The sequence below is a fragment of the Carcharhinus amblyrhynchos genome, chromosome 1, assembly GCF_965287045.1.
Source record: "Carcharhinus amblyrhynchos chromosome 1, sCarAmb.v2.hapA, whole genome shotgun sequence".
NCBI classification, from domain to species: domain Eukaryota; kingdom Metazoa; phylum Chordata; class Chondrichthyes; order Carcharhiniformes; family Carcharhinidae; genus Carcharhinus; species Carcharhinus amblyrhynchos.
Genome location: NC_137324.1, coordinates 82,762,985 through 82,785,984, shown reverse-complemented (window position 1 = coordinate 82,785,984; position 23,000 = coordinate 82,762,985). Strand labels below are relative to the sequence as shown.

Genomic DNA, 23,000 nt, shown 5'->3' with positions numbered 1-23,000 from the left:
CATTTTCAAAGAGTATTGGACTAGGTACATTCCTGGAGAGTAAAGAAATTGATTAACATGGTGAATAAAGTGATTGATACGATTGATTTAGAAAAATTAAACAAGCTCAATGGGGTAGAACTGTATCAGCAGCCAGTTTCAGAAATCAAGTTGGCAACTTGTCCACATTGGGCCACATAGGTAGACAGACACTACTTAGGCCATGGCAGTCACTGAACAATCCTGAGTGGAACAGGCCTATAGCTACTCAAAATAGGCCAATTTTATCAAGGGGCCAAAAACAGGCATGAGGCCCTTTATTGACATATGTAAAGTGCCTAACACCTGTGTTAGGTATCCATTTCTCAAGCCATTAACATTCCCATTTCAGAAAATGAAATGGATTCAGCTGTATAGTAATATATAATCAACAAAATGAGTCACTGAACATGACCAAGTCCTTGTGCAGCCTGACATCACGGTGTGGGAGCATTGTGGATTGAAGTGGAGTGTGAACACAATGAAAATTTTCTCTTGCCTTATGGTTTAACTGTTCTGTTTTGATCAGGTTTGATTGACTCAAAGGTGTGTCTCTTCCCTGTCACTTGAAGTAAACGTGGGTTCACTGTTAATATTCTGACTTCATCTTATTTTAGCTACATTCTATTTCTATCAAGTCTACATAGGCACTTTTCCAGCTATTAGAAACACGTACTTTTAAAAATTTTGTTGCTGTTTCCAAACTTACCGTAAAACAAAATATAATTTGAAAATAATAGTTGCTATAAAAATACCAAAGGGTGAATTATTTTTCTTTTTCATGTTGTGGCTAGCCTGAAAAAGAGGACATCGCACGTTAAAATATGTCAAACTGCCACAGAAAATTTAATCTTTTGATCAGTGGATTTTCAAGCTGCAGACTTAAAAATTACTTTAACTTGACTTGAATCCAGACATAAAAGCAGAAATTCTGAAGAAGGGGTCCAGATGTTGCTGGTAACATGAATTTGTTATTTCTCCTTCAGACGCTGATGAGCCTGCAGTGTATTTCTTGTATTACTGTTCTGTATTTTTAAATACAGATGTTTATCTGTGTTTGTTCTTTGTGCCACCCCTTTCTTTTCAATGCTGATTACCTTCGAACATTCCACTTTCTAATTCTTTATTTGAGTCTTAGGCAAATCATTATGCCATGTAGGAGGACAACAACAGCAATACAAACTTATCCTCAGCAATAAGCTATGGTAGTTCTATGTATGTGAGTTCAATTGAAATCAGCCATTACTGAGAACCCTGCTGTCTGTACACAATAGATTAATAAACCTTAAATGAAACCCCTGCATTATTCCATGGATTAGGAATTGTTCTAAAAGATAATATAATTTTTTCTGTAGCAGCAAAATTACAAATCACCTTCTGTTTTTTCCATGGTATCTTTGGAGAGGTAGACTACCCAGTAGACCATGTTAAATGCACCAAATGTTACCGGAAAAAGTATGCGAGCATATTTGTCAATTTTACTGGTCCCACTATTCGCAGGTGAAGCTGCAGGGGGTGCTGGGGCAGACACAAGAATGGTGGGTGAAGAATGCTTCGAGGTTTGTCCAAATAGTCTGGATGGTGGTGGCAGGTTCTGTTCAAGCGCTGCTCCAGATTGGCGATGAACTGGTGTGGGTCTCAGTGAGCTTATTGTGGGAGTGCAAGGAGGGGGTGGTGGTGTGCTTCTTCTCAACGCCATTGTCGGGGATGCATGGGTGTGTCCAAATTTACTGGGACTTGGCAGAGAAGAGGAAGGCGCAATAGTTGAGGGAGGTACCTGGCCAATTATGGGCGATCTTGGTATCACACTCTTGCTATCATTCCCCAAGTGATCTCTTTGACTGCCAAGAATATCAGATTGCACCAAGAAGTTCATTCTCTTCCTCAAATTGCCATTTGAGTCAGGGTGCTTTAAGAGAAGGGAGAAAGAACATTGCATCAATAGCAGAAAGTAAGAACTGACACAGCATTTACTGGCTGAAATTCATTACATGTCATGGATTTTGTGGATCAACCAAAATAATGTCTATAAGCTGAATGTTTTTAGCTGTTCATCAGATAAAACTGAACCATTTAATCAGAGAAAACTTTACAATCTGGATTCTCAGCAATAATCTCAAGGGAACCAACTCTTCAAATGTCTGTTCAGTCCATTTTCAAACCTAAACTACTGAAGCCCAGTAGATGTGAGAATACTGAGGTTGGTGCTGAAGGAAAGCTTATTTCCAGACAAATGTATTTTACCCATTGATTTGCATCTGTACTTCACAAAGTAGAATGCCAATCCACAGGTGGCTGTAACAACAAAGGGCTACACAGAACAGAGTTGTTTTTCCACCGCAAAGGGAAATTTGAGAGCAATTTGCTTAAATTGCTTTTGCATGTCTATCATCCCCATTCAAATCATCCAAGTTGAATGCCTGCAAACAGACTAGTTGCATAATTGGATAGATCATACTGAGAAGAAGGGGAATTAGTATAAATGCTAAATATATATGCAAACTATGTGTAAATTTGTTCAATAGGAATCTGAAGGTCACAGACCAGGACTTTCCAAGGTTCAATCTTCAGTCTGCACAGAGATAGTTAATATCAGTTCGTTGGAGGTGTGAAAATTGCCACAATTTCCACGCCTGATCATTCAGCCTAAGATTATAGAAAAGTTGAAGGTTTAAAAAATAACATGGTACTGCCTTGTCCATCTTCCAACTATCACAATTTGATCTTTAAGGTAAAATTGAGAAGGTATGAATGGAATGATCTAAACAGGGCATATACCTGAGGCCCAGAAATGCCCTTGAGAAGCAGCGTTCCACTTTAGTAAAATCAACTCATCCACATGAGGTTAATTATCATAGTTATTGTCAGTCTTTACCAAGGTGCATGAGTACTGATCAATCAGCTACAGATATAGAATTTTTCTCTTCAGCCTCAAGAATTTTTTGATCCATTTTTTGAAAATTATTTGAAGTTGACATGACTAATCGTAAAAGCTTTAGTCAAGTAAGGGTTACATTGATCCTTTTTTGAATGATGTAAGCTGCGTGGGCATTAGTCGTGATCTGGAGGAATGGGTCACCCACCCAGCAGACAACCCACCAAATTTTTATCCCATTGAAATCAATAGTACTAGAATTGGGTGGATTCTAGAATAGGCAGTTCGATAAGCTCTCCCACACTACCACTATAGAAAGATAAATATGATTTCACCTGTATGTGAATGAGCGCGTGATTGATTGTAACTTGCTGAAATTGATGTTGCTGGGATGGTAAAGGATTCAAAACGGACTTACTTCCCAATAAATTCCAATAAACCGCCTATACCAGTTTCATAGAACCTACTATTGGGCAACTGAAGTGCCTGCACTTCAGGCTCCCTTTAACATGCAAATCTGGAATCTATGGCTAACACTGGACTCTCGTTATTTTGCAAGATAGAACGAGTTGGAGTGTGCTCTGTGAGGCCCCAAAAAGATAATCTGACCTTCTGCAGCCTCAAGATCTGCCTTTCAGTGATTGCAACCCTTTGCTGTACACTACAGCCTGCAACTGAGTGGCCCTGGGTTGAATGTATTTACTCAAGTTAGGCAAATTTCAATGGTTTGCCTGTTGGATAACCCAAGCATGTGCTTTGATCTCATCACTGCTGGAATGAAAGGCTCCCTCAGCCAATCATTGAAAAGTTAAAATCAACATCTGCTTGTAGATAGGAATATAAGTTCGAGATTATGGGCCTAGTGGCCTATTCATGCTCCTAATTTGTATGTTGATATGTATTGGTTTATGCAATGTTTTTCATGCTATTTACAGATCTATACAAAAGAGTATTTACAATATATGCACGAGTCATCAGTTTCTCATGGGGGGGGTGGGGGGCAATGGAGACTGCAGCTAGTAGAGCAGCAATATGTGACAGCTATAATGGGAAGGATGTTGACTTGGTTTCTGTCCATGTAAAGGCTTTGTCCAGTACCAGGCATGTGCTCCATCATCTGTTACACAAGGTATCCTCAGTTGACCTGCTGCTGGATCAGTGTGTTCCTTGCAACAATAGTGGCCTGCATGAATTCCTTTCCATGTCTTCAGGCCCATCCTGTGTCATATCTGTGTGGTCCACCTTGTCTTTCTGCCTCCTCTGGCTCACATTCTCCATTTTCTTCTTAGTCTCCCTCTTTTTCTTCCAATGATATGTTCCTCCATAGTACTTTGTCTCTTCAAGTGTCACATCCATCTGGTGTACCATGTGCAGCACATGATGATCATGCAAGAAAAGCTGGCAAGCAAATATTGCCTGCTTATTTAGTGTCCTGGTGTGAGGGTGGCTCTCATTGTTCTAATGCTAGGACTCTGTTAGAAGACCCCTCAGTGTGGACAGAAGCCACCTCCTCAGAGGGTAGCCCTTGTATCCGAGAATCCATTCATTATGAGTTGGGGAAGTAGAGCTGAGACAACTTTGACTCACAAGTCCTGGCAACCTCCTGAAAGCATTCACAAATGTGCAAGCTCCTCCTATGATCACATACCACCTGGACACTGCTGCAATGGTATCCCTTCTTGTAAATTAATGGGCAAAATTTTACCGGCACGTCGGCCCAAGTTTCGCATGATCCCGCCTGAGGCCAACAGAGAATGCCATTCTCTGAGCCATGCCTGCCCCCAGAATCGGGGCTGGCATGCCGGTAAAATTCTGGCCAATTTGTTTGGTCTTTCCATAGCTGCCTTCTTGGCTATATGGGTGCAGACTATGATGCCATGGACCTGGGGAAAGCCGACTATGTACAGGAAATCTTCTGTCTTTGCCAGGTCATTTCTGTCAGGAAACTGATGAAGACAATGACTCCTATGAAGATGGCATCTGCAACAGCAAGGAAGCAGGGGCGAGCGAACAACTGAGATATTCCACAGGGGTCAGCAGCAAAACAAAATGAAGCCAAGGTGAAGAAGTTCAGGACCATGGTCACCTTCAGCGTTATTGACAGGGCCTGTCAATGGGTGATTCTAGCTCTCTCCTCCTGCATTCATGTTCAGAAACCCCAGGTAAGTAAGTCTGATGCAATTACATGAACATGCGAAGCTTGGACTATCCTTACTCCTTCTCCTCCTTGATGTTGACTGCTGGTGTTGTGACTCTTGCTACCTGAAAATCTTTCTTCCTGGCATGTGAGGCTACCGCTGCAGCTGCTTGGCCTGAATGGCATGCAGGTATAAAAGAGCTGCATCCATGTCTGATGGCAGACTTCTTCCCTTGGGGTTAAGATTTAGCCTGGATGGATTGATGCCCCATTGGTGGTAGAATTTTGTCCAGACTCTTTTTATTCAGGGACTGCAATCCTGTCTCCATTCCTCTTCTACTGTTTCAAACCTAGGATCTTCCTGAGGCTTCTCTGACCAAAGTGCAGCAAAAGTTTCTCTACTTGCGCCTATTTCAGGATTTTTGCACACTGCTGAGGGGTCTCTTACTGTGTTGCCAACTGCACTGAGGAGGCATGGGCTACATTGTCCTCTGAACTTGCATGACTTTCTCTAAATAGGAAAAGGGTTACTTCAGCAGTCCCTTGTTGTGCATGTTAGTTCCTGACTACCCACTTTCCCATGTTGGTGAAGATGGTGAGTGTTTAAAATGGGGTGAGGATTCCAGATCCTGGTCCTACCCCATATTCCTTTGGCCACCAATGATGTGGAGATGCCGGCAGTGGACATTGCCCACCAATGTAATTTTTCACTTGTGGGGGTGGGAAAATCTAGCCCTTGGTTTCAGTTGCTCACTGGTTAAACTCAGTGATGGGGGGGGAGTGTGGGGCGTCTGATAAGTTTTAACGGCAACAACATTGAAGGAGCTGCATTGCTTTGGAAATTAAAGGTATTTTTTCAGTTACACCATTTGACATCGTTACAGTAACTATTGATAAAGTTATTACCTGAAGTACAACCTCTGAGGCAGACACTGTCTTTATCGGAGTCAGTGAAGATGTAGCTGGAGGCTTGGATGCCCTTTTTTTGGCTTTTTCGGCTTGTATATTTGTGAAGTAGTTAACAGCAGCAAATTCGATCAGAGCAGAGAAGACAAATGCAAAGCAGACTGCAATGAACCAGTCCATGGCTGTGGCATAGGAGACCTTTGGCAGAGAATGTCGAGCACTGATACTCAGCGTTGTCATGGTTAGAACTGTTGTTATACCTTTAATTGAGAAAATAAATTGTTTTATTGGAAGAGGAATACAAGCAGACGCCCCAAGCACAAGAACAGCAATAGTAAACAAATGCCTTTTTGTAATGTTCATATATAAGCTATTCTTTTGTATCAAGTAGACTTTTATTTGTATAATAACCTCCATTGTGGCGTCAGTGAATTCAAAATGTTTGTCAGGGCAATCAAGCCAAACTATGGCCTAAGAAAATAACTTGGAGTTCAAATAAGGTTGGGTGAAAATTTACGTTCTGTAGAATAACATCATTTAAAGTGACAAAGCCCATTGGAGCTATCCCCATTCCACAAATATAAAACAGATGCTAAAGTACTGGATATGTGTATGTACATTTAGTAGCAGAGGTGCATTTCCTGCCCTGCTGGTAATGGTTTCTACACTGTACATGTATTCGAGAACCATGCCTGGAACAAATGTTAACATTTCTGAAATGTTTATTAACAAATTTTATTGTGGAACCAGGAAGAAAGAGAGCACTATTCCCAGAGCCACATGAAATTCATAGGCAGCTGCCAGCCACCATTTGCCCCTTCATGATTGTTTCATCACATTATGATCAGAACACCGCCTTAGGGGGAGACAGAGAGAGAGACCTATTTCTGCCAGCACATCCCAAACAGCAGCCTCCAGAGAGAAAGAGAGAGAGAGAAAGATACACCTCTTGCTTATTTCAAAAGCTGGCAGTAATTTCTTGCGTTTTCCTTTAAACTTAGCTTCTCTCTTTAAGTACATGATTCTATCAATCTAACCAAAACCCGATTCTGAAACCACAGGGGAAAAACCAAATACACAAAAATTCATTAACTCACTTTAAAACAAATACATCTCTAGCTAAAATTAAACCTGCATTCTTAGCATGTGAGCTGTTTACTTCACAGACAAATTGGCACTGGGTGAAACAAAACTGAATTTCACAAGAAACATGTTTCTTAAAGGCACAGTATCATCAAGTACAGCAGAATGAAACCCTTATTTACCCTCACTCTGTGGCTGAAGTGACTGGGTCTTTAACTATGTTCAAGGCTGAGATAAAAAGATTTTTAATCAGTAAAGGAATCAGGATTAGGGGGATAAGGTGGGAAAGTGGAGTTGAAGATTATTATATCAGATTAAACATGATCTCATTGAATTACAAAGTAGACTCAATGGGTTCAATGGCCTACTTCTGCTCCTGTAGAAGAAGCTATTGTGCATGTGCAGAAATCTGATGCTGCACATGTACAATTCCAACAGCAGGGGTCTGACAGAGAGAGTGGTGTCACGCCCATGCTGCTGCAGGCAACCCAACACAGCCACCCCCTCCCCACAATTGTGGGAGTCTGCGATCGATCACGAGCCCCACACCACCTGAAATGTCGCCCTCCCTCTCTGCCCCCGCTGTCCAGACCAATCGCATCACCTTCTCCCCCCCATCTGATTGTGTTGCAGAGTGACAGCAGGAGCCCCCTCCCTTCTCACTGGGCTGCCCCTTCAGGCCCATCCACTTCAGGCCCCACCCCCACAGGCCTCACCCCCCCCCCCCCAATGAGCAGTGCCAAGGTGCCTGGTGGGCATTACCTAGCTGCCAGGTTGGCAGTGCCAAGTTGCCAGGGTGGCACTGCCCAAAGGGCACCCCCCTCTTGTCCTCAGCCTCCCTGGGGGGCCTCAATGGCCTCCAGTTTCACCAGCAAAGCTAGTATGACTGTTCCCCGTTCATTGCTTTTTCTCTCTTCCTCACCAGAGAGAACCTCTCATGATGAAGCCGTAAAGGCAAGTGAGCCCGGACAGTTCAGCGCTGGGCTCACTAAACAGATGTAAATGGAAATTTTAATAAATTTGAATAAATTATTCAGCCTCCCGCCCATTTTTGGTGAGAGGCTGACCCCGCCGTAAATCCTGCTCTTGTAAAATCATGAGAGCTGAGAACTCGGGAGTGATTCTTGTTTCTTGGCTGTCGTGTGATTTTATTGGCTTGCTTTGCCAATCGATGCGCAAACTGGTAAAATTTTACTCATTAAATTTAAAGATTTGATCTTTATTCATTCTGTTCAAAGTTCAGTGTTAACATTCTTAAAGTGGTCAAGCATGAGTTTTACATGAACTTTGTTTAAATGGTAGATTCTAATTCAATTATAGAAAGACTAAAGTTATGCTAATTGATACATGTATCCCCATCTATTCCATCATCAGGATTGAAACTTAATTCCCAATGGATGGTTGAGTCGTGTCAGAAGTTAAAATGTAAAACATCTGGAACAGGAAACCACCCCGCTTTGAACCCAACTATCTGTGATTTTAATGGAGCCAGACCAAGGGGAGGGCAGCCAACCAGCTGACAGGAAATGAATTAGTCATTTATATATTTTAATGAAGCACTGTCTTTCCTTTTACATTTTTGTCCAGGAAACTCACCAGCCAAGCGGAGGTGAGATACTCTCCGCATCCATAAGGTTAGTGCCACTATCCAGTAACCCCCCTCCCCCACCCACCAGAAATGTTCTGATCTCCACCCATGACCATCAGAACAGCTGGCTATCAATTGCACTTATCAACCACTAACTTATCCCACATACACATCCCCAACAGTGTACCCTGACCATCAATTACTCCCATCAACCAGCACCAGGTATCTCCCCGATGGCCTTATCACAGTCAAATCCCTTCATGATCCAGAAACACCTCACCTCACCAAAGATGCACCAACCTACCTGCTCTCATAGGCTTCAGCCCTATGATGCCTGCTTCCCACACAAAAGGCCTCCAGCCTGTCAATCAGACTAACTGTGAACGTAATCCCCACTTCAGGATATCCGGCAGTTACATTTTGCAGGACATTTGAGAAATGGATTCTTCTTCAACCTGACAGTATCACTTCTACCCAGTAGTGCATTGTGCACGTTTAGATTATAATTCAAGCCAATCCGCCTTTCACTGTGTTATTGTTTGCTGAGAACTACCAGTTGACGACAGATGAAGCATCGATAGGAGTTCAGCACAACAAATATAAAAAAGAGGGAATGTGAATTATGAGCTCTTTCAATACAGATTTCATGGATCCTCAAGGAACCATAAGTCATCAAATTCAGTCTATAGAATCCTGTATGGGTGTGGGACATGGAAGAAAATAAGAAGGTAAATTAATGATAGGCTTGCTTTAGATCCATCTCAAATAAAATATTTTGTGTTTGAAGAAGTGCAGATGAAATAAGGCATGCTCAGAGCAGCACTGACTACAGCTGCAATTTCATCCATCATATTTGCAGGCCTTAGTACACTGATCTCCAACTCACTAAGGACATTATTTTACATATATTACAACTATGACAACACTCTATTTACTCTGAAATTGAAATGATCTGAGGGCTTAAAATGATATCATAGTATTAATTCCAAATAAGATATTACATAAACACAATGCTCTTTATTTTGTCCCACAACACCAGTTTAAAGTCCAAACACGTGTATTTGTAGCAAACGCCACAAGCTTTCGGGACAGCCTGTCCCTTCGTCAGGTGGCTGGGAGTTCTGGTCGTAAAAATGACACAAAGACACAAACTCAATTTACATGCATAATGATTGGAATGTGAGTCCCAACCACCTGATGAAGGGACAGGCTGTCCCGAAAGCTTGCGGTGTTTGCTACAAATAAACCTGTTTGGACTTTAAACTGGTGTTGTGGGATTTCTTCGTGTTTTACCTCAGTCCAACGCCAGCATCTCCACATCTTTATTTTGTCCTCATAGACTGCAGGGTCATAGTGAGCCAATTTGGAGTTTTATAACTACAACATAGGGGATGGCAGCACTCAATGGCAGTCAAGATAATTTTATTCTTAACTTTCTAGTACCCTTCTAATATTCCTTAATGTGCCAGTCATACATGTAACAAACAAGCAATTTATGTAACCATCATCATAATGTCTGTTTATTCAGGACCTCCATTCAAATTGGCATCCAGTTTGGCAAAATAACAGTAAGCATATAAGTGATGGAAAGAGCTCAGTAACGTGAATAAACAGTTAACTATTTTTCCTTTTTCTGTTCTCCCTCTGTTGCAATTTACTTTCTCATTAGAGTAATCGGAACAAAGCTAATTTATCGTATTCCCTGACCCTGTTACTTACAAGAATGGCTTTTCCAATGGAAATTCCCTTACCTAATGTGTTTAAAAGAATAAATGCGAGAAGATCAGGCAGCGTGAGAGGTGCTTTGTGATCACCTAGCATCTGAGAACAAAGATAAACATAGCTTGCATTAGCAGCAGTGCTGTGTAAGAGTATTAGGCACCCTAGACAAACCTTCAGCTTTGCAGGCAATCACCCTGCCCCCAATTAACCTTCAAAAATGAATTTTGTTCATTAGCCTGAATAAAAGTTCTGCACTTAGGAAGGCAAAATCAGAAGACAGGTTCTATTTGAATGAGTGTAAATTGACAGAAGTGGATACTCAGCGAGACCTTGAAGTCCTCATGCATCAGTTGCTGATAGATAGCATGCAGGTATAGCAGGCAGTAATGACGGCAAGTGGTATGTTGGCCTTCATAGCGAGAGGATTTGAGTATAGGAATATTTTACTGCAATTGTATAGGGTGTTGGTGAGGCCACACCTGGAATATTGTGTGCAGTTTTGGTGTCCTTATCTGAGAAAGGATGTCCTTGCTATAGAGGAAGTATAGCAAAGGCTTACCAGGCTGATTCCTGGAATGGCAGAACTGTCAAATGAGGAGAGACTAAGTCGGTTAAAATTGTATCCATTGGAGTTTAGAAGGGTGAGAGGGGATCTCATAGGAATTTATAAAATCCTAACAGGGTGGATTCAGATAGAATTCTTCTAATGGTGAAGGAGTCCAGAACTAGAGGACATAGTTCGAGGATAAGGAGTAAGCCTTTTAGAACTGAGGTGAGGAGAAATTTCTTCACCCAGAGAGTGGCAAATATGTGGAATTCACTATCACAAAAAGTAATTGAGACCAAAACATTGTGTGACCTCAAGAAAGAATTAGCTATAGCTCTTGAGGCTGAAAGGATCGAGAGATATGGGTGGGAAGGCAGATCAGGATATTGAATTTGATGATAATCAAAATGAATGGTGGAGCAGTCTCAATGAGCTCAATGGCCGACTCCTGCTTCTATTTCCTATGTATGTTTCTATGTATTTATAATTACAGATTTATCATACATGAAAAAGGAAACTATTATGATACCAGTTGTACATTCTCATTGCGCTACACTCCTTCCAGGATATGTACTAGAAGAAATGTATATTATAGTATGCAACGTGGCTCACATGATGTAAATCTAGATGTTGCATTTCACAAACCCCACCGAGAGTGGTTTTGGCAGCAGGGGGCACATAAAACAAGATGGGTGCCACCCAGCTAGAGCTCACCCCCATAATACAGGGAAGGCAGATAAATCAGCAGCCTGCCCACCATATTTAAATAGAGAACCAAGGTTATCAAACTAATGGGCCTTGATAATACACTGCCATGGCATCAGTTTATTGACATGGGCAGTGGGGCAGGAGTGGGCAGCCCAATTGTTTACATCGTCTCTTCAAAGGGCAGGAAGGAATGGGAGGCATTATTTCCGTGTGTTGCCCTTTGTGGATTGGGTGATATTACTTTCTCTTCGTCCTACCAGCCAGCAGCATAACCCCATCCCCACACCTTCCCTAACCAAAACACTGGAGCTACCTGTGTCTGAGAATCACTTTTTCCTTATTCCTATTTCAGTCCCAGCAATGCTTCTGATGTGATTTTGCCAAGACTCATGGAGCTACTAGCCAATTAGAATAGCCGGTAGCTCCAAAGAAGAAGAGGTGAAAGTCCCACATGCCCTTTGTTAAACCTGCCCAGAGAGTGTTTTGACTGCAGGGCAGGGTGGCACCAGGTGGGTCAGCTCCATGCCAACTTTGTTTCCAGGGCATTGAGTCTGTCCGACACAACCCACTAACCTGTCCCCTTCCTCCTCCCCCGCACCACCATATTATTCAGCCCAACGTGTTGCTGCAACGGGTACTAAATGATTTTATGCCCAATTTACATAATCAATAATCATTAGGATAGAATGTACTAGATTAAATTATGTTATTTGATATTTTGGTTCACAGTTTTGGAGTAGTGATGCTGAAAAATAGATTTGTGGAACTGTTGCATAAAAGAGTGAGAAATATAGTATACAATTTTTGAAAAGACTGCAATGTAAATACTTGAAAATCTATCTGTATGTCAGTCTATGTGGATGTATATCAATAGATCTGGACCTTTCATTTCCAATGCTGAAATCAGTTTAATTATTTACATTGATTTATGAATAGTCATTAATAATTTTGTCACTGCTCCACAACCACATTGCTCCCCTCCCCCCACCTGCCGACAAAAATATTTGACTAGGTGACTGCCTAGTTTGCCTAGTGGTTGCATCAACTCAGATTGGCAGACAGTTAATGCAGGAGTGGGGAAAACAGAGTAATTGCAGGACTGAGTGGTTTGCTAACAAGTGGGAATATGGCGCAGGTGGACACTCGGAGCAGATGGAGAAGAGGTGCCACTTTTTTATCCACCGTCTGCGGTGTTTTTCTTCTGTCCCTAAGCTAGGAAGCTTTAACTTGCTGTTAGTTTATTAAATTAGCAACTTAAATGAGAAAATTGATTAAATGAAAAGAATAGATCCAATTAAAAATACTCAACTAATTAACTAATCAAGTCAATAACCAAATAAGATTAGATAAACATGACATGGCAGGTGGTGTGCTGTAACTACAGGAAGCAGGAAGTTTTGGAGGACATTTCTATCTCCAACAAGTATATTAGTATTAAGTGTCTGCAGCTGGAGAAACTTCAACTCTGAGTAGTTAAGCTGGAGTCTCAGCTGAAGATATCGCTTGGTATCAGGGATAGAGAGACTTTGTTCAGGAGGCAGTCACACCTATTAGATTAAGTAGAACGTTAGAGTTGGTCAATGATTATGGAGAGGAAGGTCTTACTGTGAGTTAGGCAGGTACGGAGATCCATCAGGTAATAATGAAGAGGCCTCAATGCTTCACTAGATGAAAAGGTACAAGGTACCTGCCACCTGTGTGGATGAGAATAAGGACTGCAATGTGGATGAACAAACTGACCTTGGCAGCATGGAGACCATTCAAGTGGTGTAAGTGCAAAGGATTGATAGGGTAACAATGCAGTCAGGAAAATATAGCATCCTCAGCCAGGAGTTCTGACCATTTTGTTGCTTACCTGATGCCAAGATTTTAGACATCTCCACGCAGCTGGAGAAGAACTCAAACAAGTGCGAGCAAATAGTTTTTAGTCAATATAGGAAACAACAACATAGGTACATTGTGGAGTTTGGATCTAAATTAAAAAGCAGAACCTCAAAAATATAAATTTCTGGACTGGTACATGAGTCACCCCAGAATACCATATGGATAAACAGATTAGCAGGTTAAGTGCATAGCTGACAGAATGACGTGGGAGGCAAGGGTTTTGATTCATGGACCACTGGCCTCAGTACTGGGTAAAGATGGAGCTATTCAGTTTGGATGAGCTCTGCTTAAACTAGGCTGTGACATCTGTGCTGAAAAGACAAATGACTAGGATGGTAGGCTGAGGTTAAACTATTGAAATTGGCATTGTAGGATTCAGAAAGAGAAAAATCAAAAACAAATGTCAAGAATGAAGCGATGTTGTGGGTCAGGAAGGGATAAAGGGCATTAGAGGCAAAGATGACATCAGTGAAAATTTGAAGAGCATCAAAACTAAAGCATTAAACATGCATAAGTGAAGCATTCACAATAAAGTAGATGAATTAATAGCACAGATAAAAATTAGTAGGTTTCTTCTAATAGATATTGATGCTTACAAGGTGGCCAGATCAGGAATTAAATATTCCTGGACACTTAACTTTTAGAAGAGAAAGGCAACATGGAAATGGAAGACAGTTTTCCCTAATAATAAAAAATAGAATAAAGACAGCAGAGAGAAAGGATCTTAGCTTAATTAATCAAGATGTGGTATTAGTTTGGGTGGAGTTCAGAAGCAGCAAACCTTTGTGCAAATTGTTCAGAAGCTCTGCTAATTGTAGTTGTAGTGTAGAGCAGAGGACATTCGAAGCACATGTAATAAAGGTAATAAAATAATCATGAGGATCTTTAATCATCATACAGACGGGACAAACCAAATTTGTAGTCATAAGCCGAAAACGTCCGTCCTTATTCACAGCTGGGATTCTCCAGTGCTGCAGAAAGTTTGGTTGGAACCCTAAATTCTCCATTCCCACTTGCAGTGGGGAGGCCACAGACAAGATTGGAGAATCCTGCCTATAGTGTGGAGGGTGAGTTTATGGAATCTGTACAACATAGTTTTCCAGATCCTTACAACAGAGAACCAATTAAGGAACAGGCTATTTTGGACCTGGTATTGTTCAAGGGCAAAGCTTTTAACAAATTGCCTTTTGTAAACTGGCCTTCAGGGAAGACGGACCATTATATTATCACATTTTATATTGAATTTTGGAAGTTAGTTAGGTCCAAAAGTAGGTTCTAAATCAAAACACAGCAGACTATGTAAGTATGTGGGGGAGATTAAATAAGGTAAATTAGAAAAATAAATAAATTAGTTTAAAAATACATTAAAAAATGACAGTAGACATGCAATAGCTAACAACTAAATAATTGATACAAAATTTGCAGCAAGTAACATTTCATAAAGGTACACAAATTCTACAGAAAAAATTGTGCAAACGTGACCAAGAGGAGGAGATAAAAATAGCATTTCATCATAGCATGAGGCTTATGATGTTGCCATAAGGATTGGTAAGCTTAAGGAGTGAGAGAATTTTAGAATTCAGCATAGGGGTCCAAAAATTGATAAGGAGAAAGAAAAAAGGATTTATGAATGGACCAAGGGGCACAAAATTCATTATATATATTCCTATAGTGTTGTGAACATTCATTTAAAATGTCATTAGCTGGACATATATTACTTTACAATATCATCAGCTAGATATACACTTGTATTGAATTCTTTGAAAAGAACACTTTTCCGAAACAAAGGATAATAGCCTGCAGTAGCTATTATTGTATTTGCGTACAACTCAAGCTACTGTCATGGAGGCACCGAGTTAATGGAAATCTCAGAAAGAGGTCACATATACCAGCTCAGGTATAAAGAGATATTGGATTTAGAAAAGTCAGAGAGAGACTGCCAAAGGGGAAAAAGGCTTACCCTACTTATATTCTGAAACTTTTCTCATAAAAGATGAGCTGTCATGATTAAAAAACACACCAGAAGACTTTATTGCTGAAAACTAAGAGTTCTTAATTGAGAATTCTGAATAAACAGGATTATCTGCAGTGAGATGTCATAAGAACCAACGGTTACTAAGGATCGTGTCTCTTAATCTATAAACAAGCATCTGGATATTCTGAACTTTTTTTTTCTGACTTTAGTTATTACTTGGCCAAGTTTTTAATATCTGAAACTCTTCAGAATTTTATTCATTATCACAGAGTTTTTGGGGGAGTATGCATGTTTTTCGGATTAGCGGGTAGTTGGACATACCCATACAATTAAAACCTTCTATTAATAATTTCTGCACCTTTATCTAGGTAAGGTTTAGTAATAAAAGTAACTCTTTACTTGTTAATTGAAGGAACCTGGCTGACTAATTTCTTGCAGTAAGACACACACAGTTAAATAAACATTCAATTGGTAACATTGGCTTTTTAAATTCAAACTCTGGAGTGAGACAGAGAGGAATCAGTTCATTGCTGTTACCTGGTTGAAACAATAGAATTATTAAAAGTTAAGCATGGGCCCACTAGAGGCTGAGAGAGGTGAAATTACAACAGAGGATGAGAAAGTAGCAATGACATTAGCCAAATACTTCTGTTGGAATTTTATGATCCTGTTGCGGTGGGGACAGGCCCAGAAAATGCAGCAGGCCATTCGAAACTCCATTGACTTCAATGGGACTGGAAGATCCCACCAGCAGAAGGTGTCATAAAATTTCCACCCCTTGTATGTGTCTTCACAGTGGAAGGTACAAAAAAAGTTCTGGGAATAATGTGAAAGCAAGAGTCCAGCAAGTATGGGGAATTTGAAGAAGTCTACGCAAGTAAAGAAACAGTACTGAAGAAATCAATATGATTAAATGGCAACAAATCCCCTGAATCTGATGATCTGCATCCTAGAATTTTAAAAGAGGGAGCTGCAGGGATAGTGGATGCATTGGTTTTAATCTTCCAGAATTCATTCGATGCTAGAACAGTTCCCTAGAATTGAGAGGCAACAAAAATAAACATGCTATTTCAGAAATAGGAAAGGTAATAAAGAGGAAGGATTAGCTGAACATCAATAGTAGGCACAATGCTAGAATCTATCATTCGGATAACAGGAAACTTTGAAAATCACAATATGATTAAGCGGAAGCAATTCAGATTTATGAAAGGATGTTTGACAAATCTATTGAGTGTGTTTTTGAAGATGTAACTATAGTTACTGTGCTAGCTGCAGTAGATAGATGATGGGGAATCAGTAACTCTATTGTATTTGGATTTTCAAAAAGCATTCTATAAGGTTTCATACAAAAGGTTATTTCATCAAATTAGGACTCATGGGGTTCGGGTAAACATTATTAACACAGGTTGAGGATTAATTAATGGACAGAAAAAAAAATTGGAATAAATGGGACTTTTTGGGTTGGTAGGTTGTAAATTGCAGGGTATGGCAAGGATCAGTACTTTGGCTTCAGCTATTCATAATCTATATTAACGGTTTAAATGAAAAGATCCCACACGTGTACCAATGCGCATACACAAATCACAAACTGCAGCAACTTCATCTAGCCTACAGTGTTGCACAATTTAGCATCTTACAATAAAATTGGAGAACCCTCTCCATACGTTTTTCATATACATTGAAAAACTTTGGCAATAATTTAGCTCAATACACAAGTTGCAAATTTGTTAGATCAGTGCAGCAACCAGGAATCTGTTTGAATGGCTTTTTATATTTCCAACTTATAGAATGAGAATACTCGCGCAGCAATTAATAGTTGTTTTATGATATTAAGGATTTCAATTGGTCAGCGACTTGTATTGAATCTGATGCAGTTTCCTTTATATTTCCCATTACATCATGCCGAGCAGTTCAAGGCTGGAAATGTATGATTGCAAAATGTTTTCTATTTCACTAACACACCTGAATGTATATGTTAATAAAATTCATACCTCTGCAAAACTAACATTTGCTCTCATCAACATGAACAAAATGTGTATGTTGGCCACTGTACACATCAATATCCGTTGGCTAGAAACCGTTGGCTAGAATGTGGCTTAAACTGATTTTGGGGCATGGGGTCATGGTTTGCTGAGTGGGGTGAACAATTTCAATTACCACCCTATCTACATGATTTCTGTATTGACACAAGCATCTCCAGCTGCTGCTTTGGTCTGCATGGTGTTAGCAGTCTCTGTGTACAACAGGAGGCCAAGCAGCATTATTTGCCAATCTTAAAAGTTCAGTGCCTATTAAAGAGAGACAGAAAATCAATTTTCAACATTGGAAGGAAAATGTAGCAGTCAAGGGAGAAGGCTCCCTGCTTTTGTTATATCACACTGCATGTTCTAGTCAACAGGCTGGACTCCAGAGAGACAAAATAATTCCCCTGGTGGGAAACTCAGCCTGAAGAAAGAATGGGAACACATTTCCCAGGAGATGAATGCCCAGAGTTTGAAAGCAAACACAGGTCAGCAATGGAGGAAGAAATGCAATGACTTCACGCGACTGGTCAAGATGAGTGAATATATCCATCGCATGCCCAGCTCACTCTGCTCAATGTACCACCCCTCCCCCCATCATGCACATACCAGAAATCCCTGCAAGTCAGGATTCAAATTTGAACACAGTCAAACACACATATCTACTCCAATTCAGCCAGCAACAAATCCAGGTTTCATTCACTTCAGACCCTGTCAACCATTCAGCTGTGATAGACACATGACCTAAGCCAGTGCCACACATTCACTGACACTCTGCTCTCTCTCTTGCAGAGGAAGGTGACACGTAACATGAGTGAGAGGCAGAGGACCGGATGGAAGGGTAGCATGACCAAAATCCATCTCTTGTGTTCCCTGGAGGAGATAGTCTGAAAGGTCATGAATGGCAAACAATAGAGCCTGAGGCATCTGGACAACAGAGGCTATCCTGGATAGTGGTAAGTAAGGCCTTGTGCCTCTTTTCAACTCCTTTCTCACCCTCATCCTGAGATATGGCATCAAATGGGAGCTGAAGATGATGTGACCATGCAGCTCCTATTCTCCTTCCCACTCCCTTCCCTTCAGCTCAAGCCTCCTTTTCTGTTTGTGTGCATTCAAATACAAAGGAGCCAGGGGCTAGACAAACTCACCAGAGGCAGAGGAAGGGCTACTCCATGAAAGTGATGATGATAATGATGCATTGCCACTTGACTCAGTCACCAGTTTAGGCACTGCAAGGGCCGGACAGAGTAGTACCATAGGATCCCTACAGTGCAGAAAGAGGCCATTCAGCTCATTGAGACTGCACTGACCCTCCAAAGAGCATCATACCCAGACTTTCCCCTTCGCTATAATCCTGTGTATTTAGTGCTGCTAATCCTCCTAACTCACCCATCTTTTGACACCAAGGGGCAATTGAATATGGCCAATCCATCTAACCTGCACATCTTTGGACTGTGGAATGAAATGGAGCACTCAGGAAAAAAACCATGCAGACATGGGGAGAATGTGCTAACTCCACAGTCACCCAAGGCTGAATTTGAAACCAGGCTCCTGATGCTGTGAGGCAGCAGTGCTAGCCAGCGTGCCACTCCATGGTGTACTTAATATTGATAAGCACATGATGAAATTACCTGCACTGCTACAACTGAGGAATTGCCGGTTTTTGGATTGGTCAGCAATCTTTAGTGGTAGAGTCTCCACCGTTAAACAGCCCGATTCCAATTAATTTCCAACAGGCCTTCTGAAAATGATCACGGCTGGTTTCCCTAGCTTGTTGGCTGATGGATGATGTCACTACTGTGGCCACTAAATTTAACATGTTGTCACTGCGAATTACCAGGTTTAATCATGGTCTGAGCCAAATAATAAGCTCTAAAGTTTACTTGTCCTGTTGTACTACAGCATCATTTAATATATTTATCTGTGGTCAGATCTCTATTGGTGCAAGAGGACCACAGCACTGAGCATTTTGCAGTCAGGCTGTTGTTCTTTACCTTACTGAGAAAATTTTTTTTTTCCCTGGAAGGTACATATTCTGATACAAACATAATTCAATTATACTCCATAACCTTTAGTTGAAAGAGGCAACCAGATTAATCATCTGTATTTTATAAGTTGTTTCCCTGCAGCTGAAGGATGTTCATGCTGTGAATGGAACATCCTCACTTCAACATAAAACATCAATAAAGCTGTAATAGGATGCCAGGGAAAATTGTTTGTCCTCCCTTCTGAATGAAACAGCCAGCCTGATGCTAAACTAGAACATGTAATGACTCAGGAAGCCCAACTGGCAAAGAACACAGTATATTACAGAATGCAAAGTAGAACCAGTACCATGGTGTACATCCACTAGTCCCTGCTGGGACTGCAGTTCAGCAGGCCCAATCCTGGGCCTGCCATATAAAAGGTTCAGGTAATGAGTTCCATCAGGGCAAGTTACTGCCTGTTACCAGGACAACTCAAACTCAATGAACCCCACACAGGGAAATCGATCAATGATTCCCCATGGACCTAATGGGGGTTTCCACAGAACAGTTTTCTCCAAATAAAACATGAATTTATAATGCCCAAACTCATTTTGCATAAATGTGTTACAGCCAACAGACACTGGAGACTTTAATTCTAATAACTTGGTTTAGAGTTGAATCCAAAGGTACAATGTCACTGCCTAACCTATTGCACCATCTTATGTCTTTCTACAAATTCTGTAAATCCATCAATAACTGGGGCATACCTGCAGATCAATGTCACATTAATTCATCAAGGAATGAAACATCACAAAACTCACTGTTATATATATTATCCAGAAGGATCTTGTTGACCCAAAGGGCAATTCTAGAAAAATAATTTCAAACATTTATTTGGAAATAAATATATTTTGTTTTTCAATTCAGTAAAGTGTTAATTCTTGTTTTGTCTATAGTTGGGAAGTGAAAAGAGAAAAGTTAGGCTTAAGAAATCCATCATATTGGTTAAATGGGCCATCCATGAAATATCAACAGAAATATTGCAAGAAGAGAGGAAGCTAAAGTGTAACATATGTGGTTTTCTTCTTTGTCATGTATTTCTAATCTATGAGTTCAACAATTACTTACTCTATTATCCTTATTGGTTTTGTGTAACTGTGTTAAAGCACTTTTAATATAGCAAATCATCCTAAGGCGATTCTTTATTTTATTCATTCATGGGATGTGAGCTTCGCTGGCTAGGCCAGCATTTGTTACCCATCACTAATTGCCCTTGAGAAGATGGTAGACAATGAGCTGCCTTCTTGAACCACTGCAGTCCATGTGATGCAGGTCCATCCACAGCACTGTTAGGGAGAGTGTTTGAGGATTTTAATTCACCAACAGTGAAGGAATGGTGATATATATCCAAGGCAGAATGCTGAGTCTGAAAAACGTGCTGGATAGGTGCATTGGCCATGCTAAAATTCTCCCTCAGTGTACCTGAAAAGGCGCCAGATTTTCAGAATAACTTCATTGCAGTGTTAATGTAAGTCTACCTGTGACCCGAATAGATAATTTTCAAAACTGGAGTCGTACCTCCAAGTGGCGGTATTCCCATGTGTCTACTGCCCTTGTGCTTCTAGACAGTAGTGGCTTGAATTTGGAAGATGCCATCTAAAAACCTTGCTATGCTCCTGCAGTGCACCTTGTAGATGGTACACATTGCTGGTTCTGTGCATTGGTGATGGAGGGAGTAAATGTTTGTGGATAGGGCACCAATCAAGTGGGCTACTTTGTCCTGGATGGTGTCAAGCTTCCTGAGTATTGTTGGAGCTGCATTCATCCAGGCAAGTGAAGAGTATTCCAGTAAACTCCTGACTAGTGCCTTGTAGATGGAGGACAGGCTTTGGGGGTTTGGAGGTGAGTTACTCTGCAGCAGGTGGTGAGGGAATCAACAAGAGGGAAAAACATAGTTGATCTTATTTTCACCAACCACGCCTTCTGTCCATGAAGAAATCAGTAGGAGTAACTAGCACACAGCCCTTGTGGAGGTGAAGTCCAGTCTTCATAATGAGGATATCCTCCAATGTGTTGCTAAATAGGATAGACTTTGAATAGATCTAGATTCAGCGTTTCTGTGGCACTATGGACAACCAGCAGAAGCAGAAGTATACTCACCCACAACCTGGACGCCTAGCCTTTCACCTGCTCTTGTGGCCATTGTATTTATGTGGATGGCCCAGTTGTTGTTCTGGTTAATGGTAATTCCCAGAATATTGATAGCAGGGGATTCAGTGATGATAATACCATTAAATGTCAAGGGATGATGGTTAGATTCTCTTTTTTCAGAGCTGGCCATTGCCTGGCACTTGTATAGCGTGAGTGTTACATGCCATTGTCAGTCCAAGGCTGAATATTTGTCCAGGTCTCATTGCATTTGGACATGGACTGCTTCAGTATCTGAGGAGTCATGAATGGTGCTGAACATTGTGCAGTCATTAGTGAATATCCTCACTTCTGACATGATGGAAGGAAGGTCAATGTTGAAACAGCTGAAGGCAGCTGGACTGAGGCCACTATCCTGAGGAAGTGATGTCCTGGAGCTGAGACAACTCCTTCTAAGAACCACAACCATCTATCTTTCTGCTGGGTATGACTTCAGCAAGCAGAGGGTTTTCTCCAATTCCCACTGACTTCAGTTTTGCTAAAACTCCATGATGCCACGCTCAGTCAAATTTGGCCTTGATATCAAGGGCAGTCGCTCTCATCTCAGGGTTCACCCCTTGGCTTGGTGGTAATGATAGCATGGGCTATGAGGTTGTGGGTGAGTATATCTCTGCTTTTGTTGATTGTCCACACTGCCAAGGGAAGCTGAGTCTTGAATTGCTAGATCTGTTCAAAGTCTACCCTATTTAGCATAGTGGAGGAGTCGCACAACACATTGGAGGGTATCGTCATTATGAAGACTGGACTTCATCTCCACAAGGACTATGTGCTAGTTACTCCTACTGATTCCTTCATGGATAGTGGGCAGGTTGGTGTGGATGAGGACAACTATGTTTTTCCCTCTTATTGGTTCCCTCACCACCTGCTACAGATCCAATCTAGCAGCTATGTCCTTTAGGACTTGATCAGCTCGGTCTGGTGGTGATGCTATCGAGCTACTCTAGCTGAAGGACATCAAAGGTCCCACCAAGAGCATATTCTGTACCTTTGCCACTGTCAGTGCTTTCTCCAAGAGGTGTTCAACATGGAGGAGTACTGATTCATCAGCTGAGTGGTACATGATAATCAGCAGGAGGTTTCCTTGCTGATGTCTGACCTTGTAAGATGAGACTTCATGGGATCCAGAGTTGATGTTGAGGACCCCCAGGGAAACTCCCTCCTGATTGTATCTCATTGTGTCGCCATATCTTAATTCATAAGCCATAATCAGAAAATTTGGATATTTTGCCTTGATATGTTATTTATTGAGAATCAGAGGCACTGTAATTGTCTAAAAAAATTCCTGATTTTTCTAAGATTATACCTTGGCATAGTTTTTGAGCAACTGTGCTTTCATGATATAGAATCCTACAGTGCAAAAG

At 41.0% G+C, this 23,000-nt stretch overlaps 1 protein-coding gene across 1 annotated transcript in view; it reads right to left on the bottom strand.

Annotated features, from left to right (window-relative positions):
• Positions 1 to 354: 354 nt before the first annotated feature.
• gabra4 (gamma-aminobutyric acid type A receptor subunit alpha4) overlaps positions 355 to 23,000 on the bottom strand; it is a 60,475-nt gene continuing 37,829 nt past the window's right edge. Inside the window, exons 9-10 of the mRNA XM_080188066.1 lie at positions 5,937 to 6,196; positions 355 to 1,927 (exon numbers count right to left, since the gene is read on the bottom strand). Of these exons, the coding sequence (XP_080044192.1) occupies positions 1,382 to 1,927; positions 5,937 to 6,196 (806 nt within the window). The 3' untranslated portion in view covers positions 355 to 1,381. The remainder of the gene's footprint in view (positions 1,928 to 5,936; positions 6,197 to 23,000) is intronic.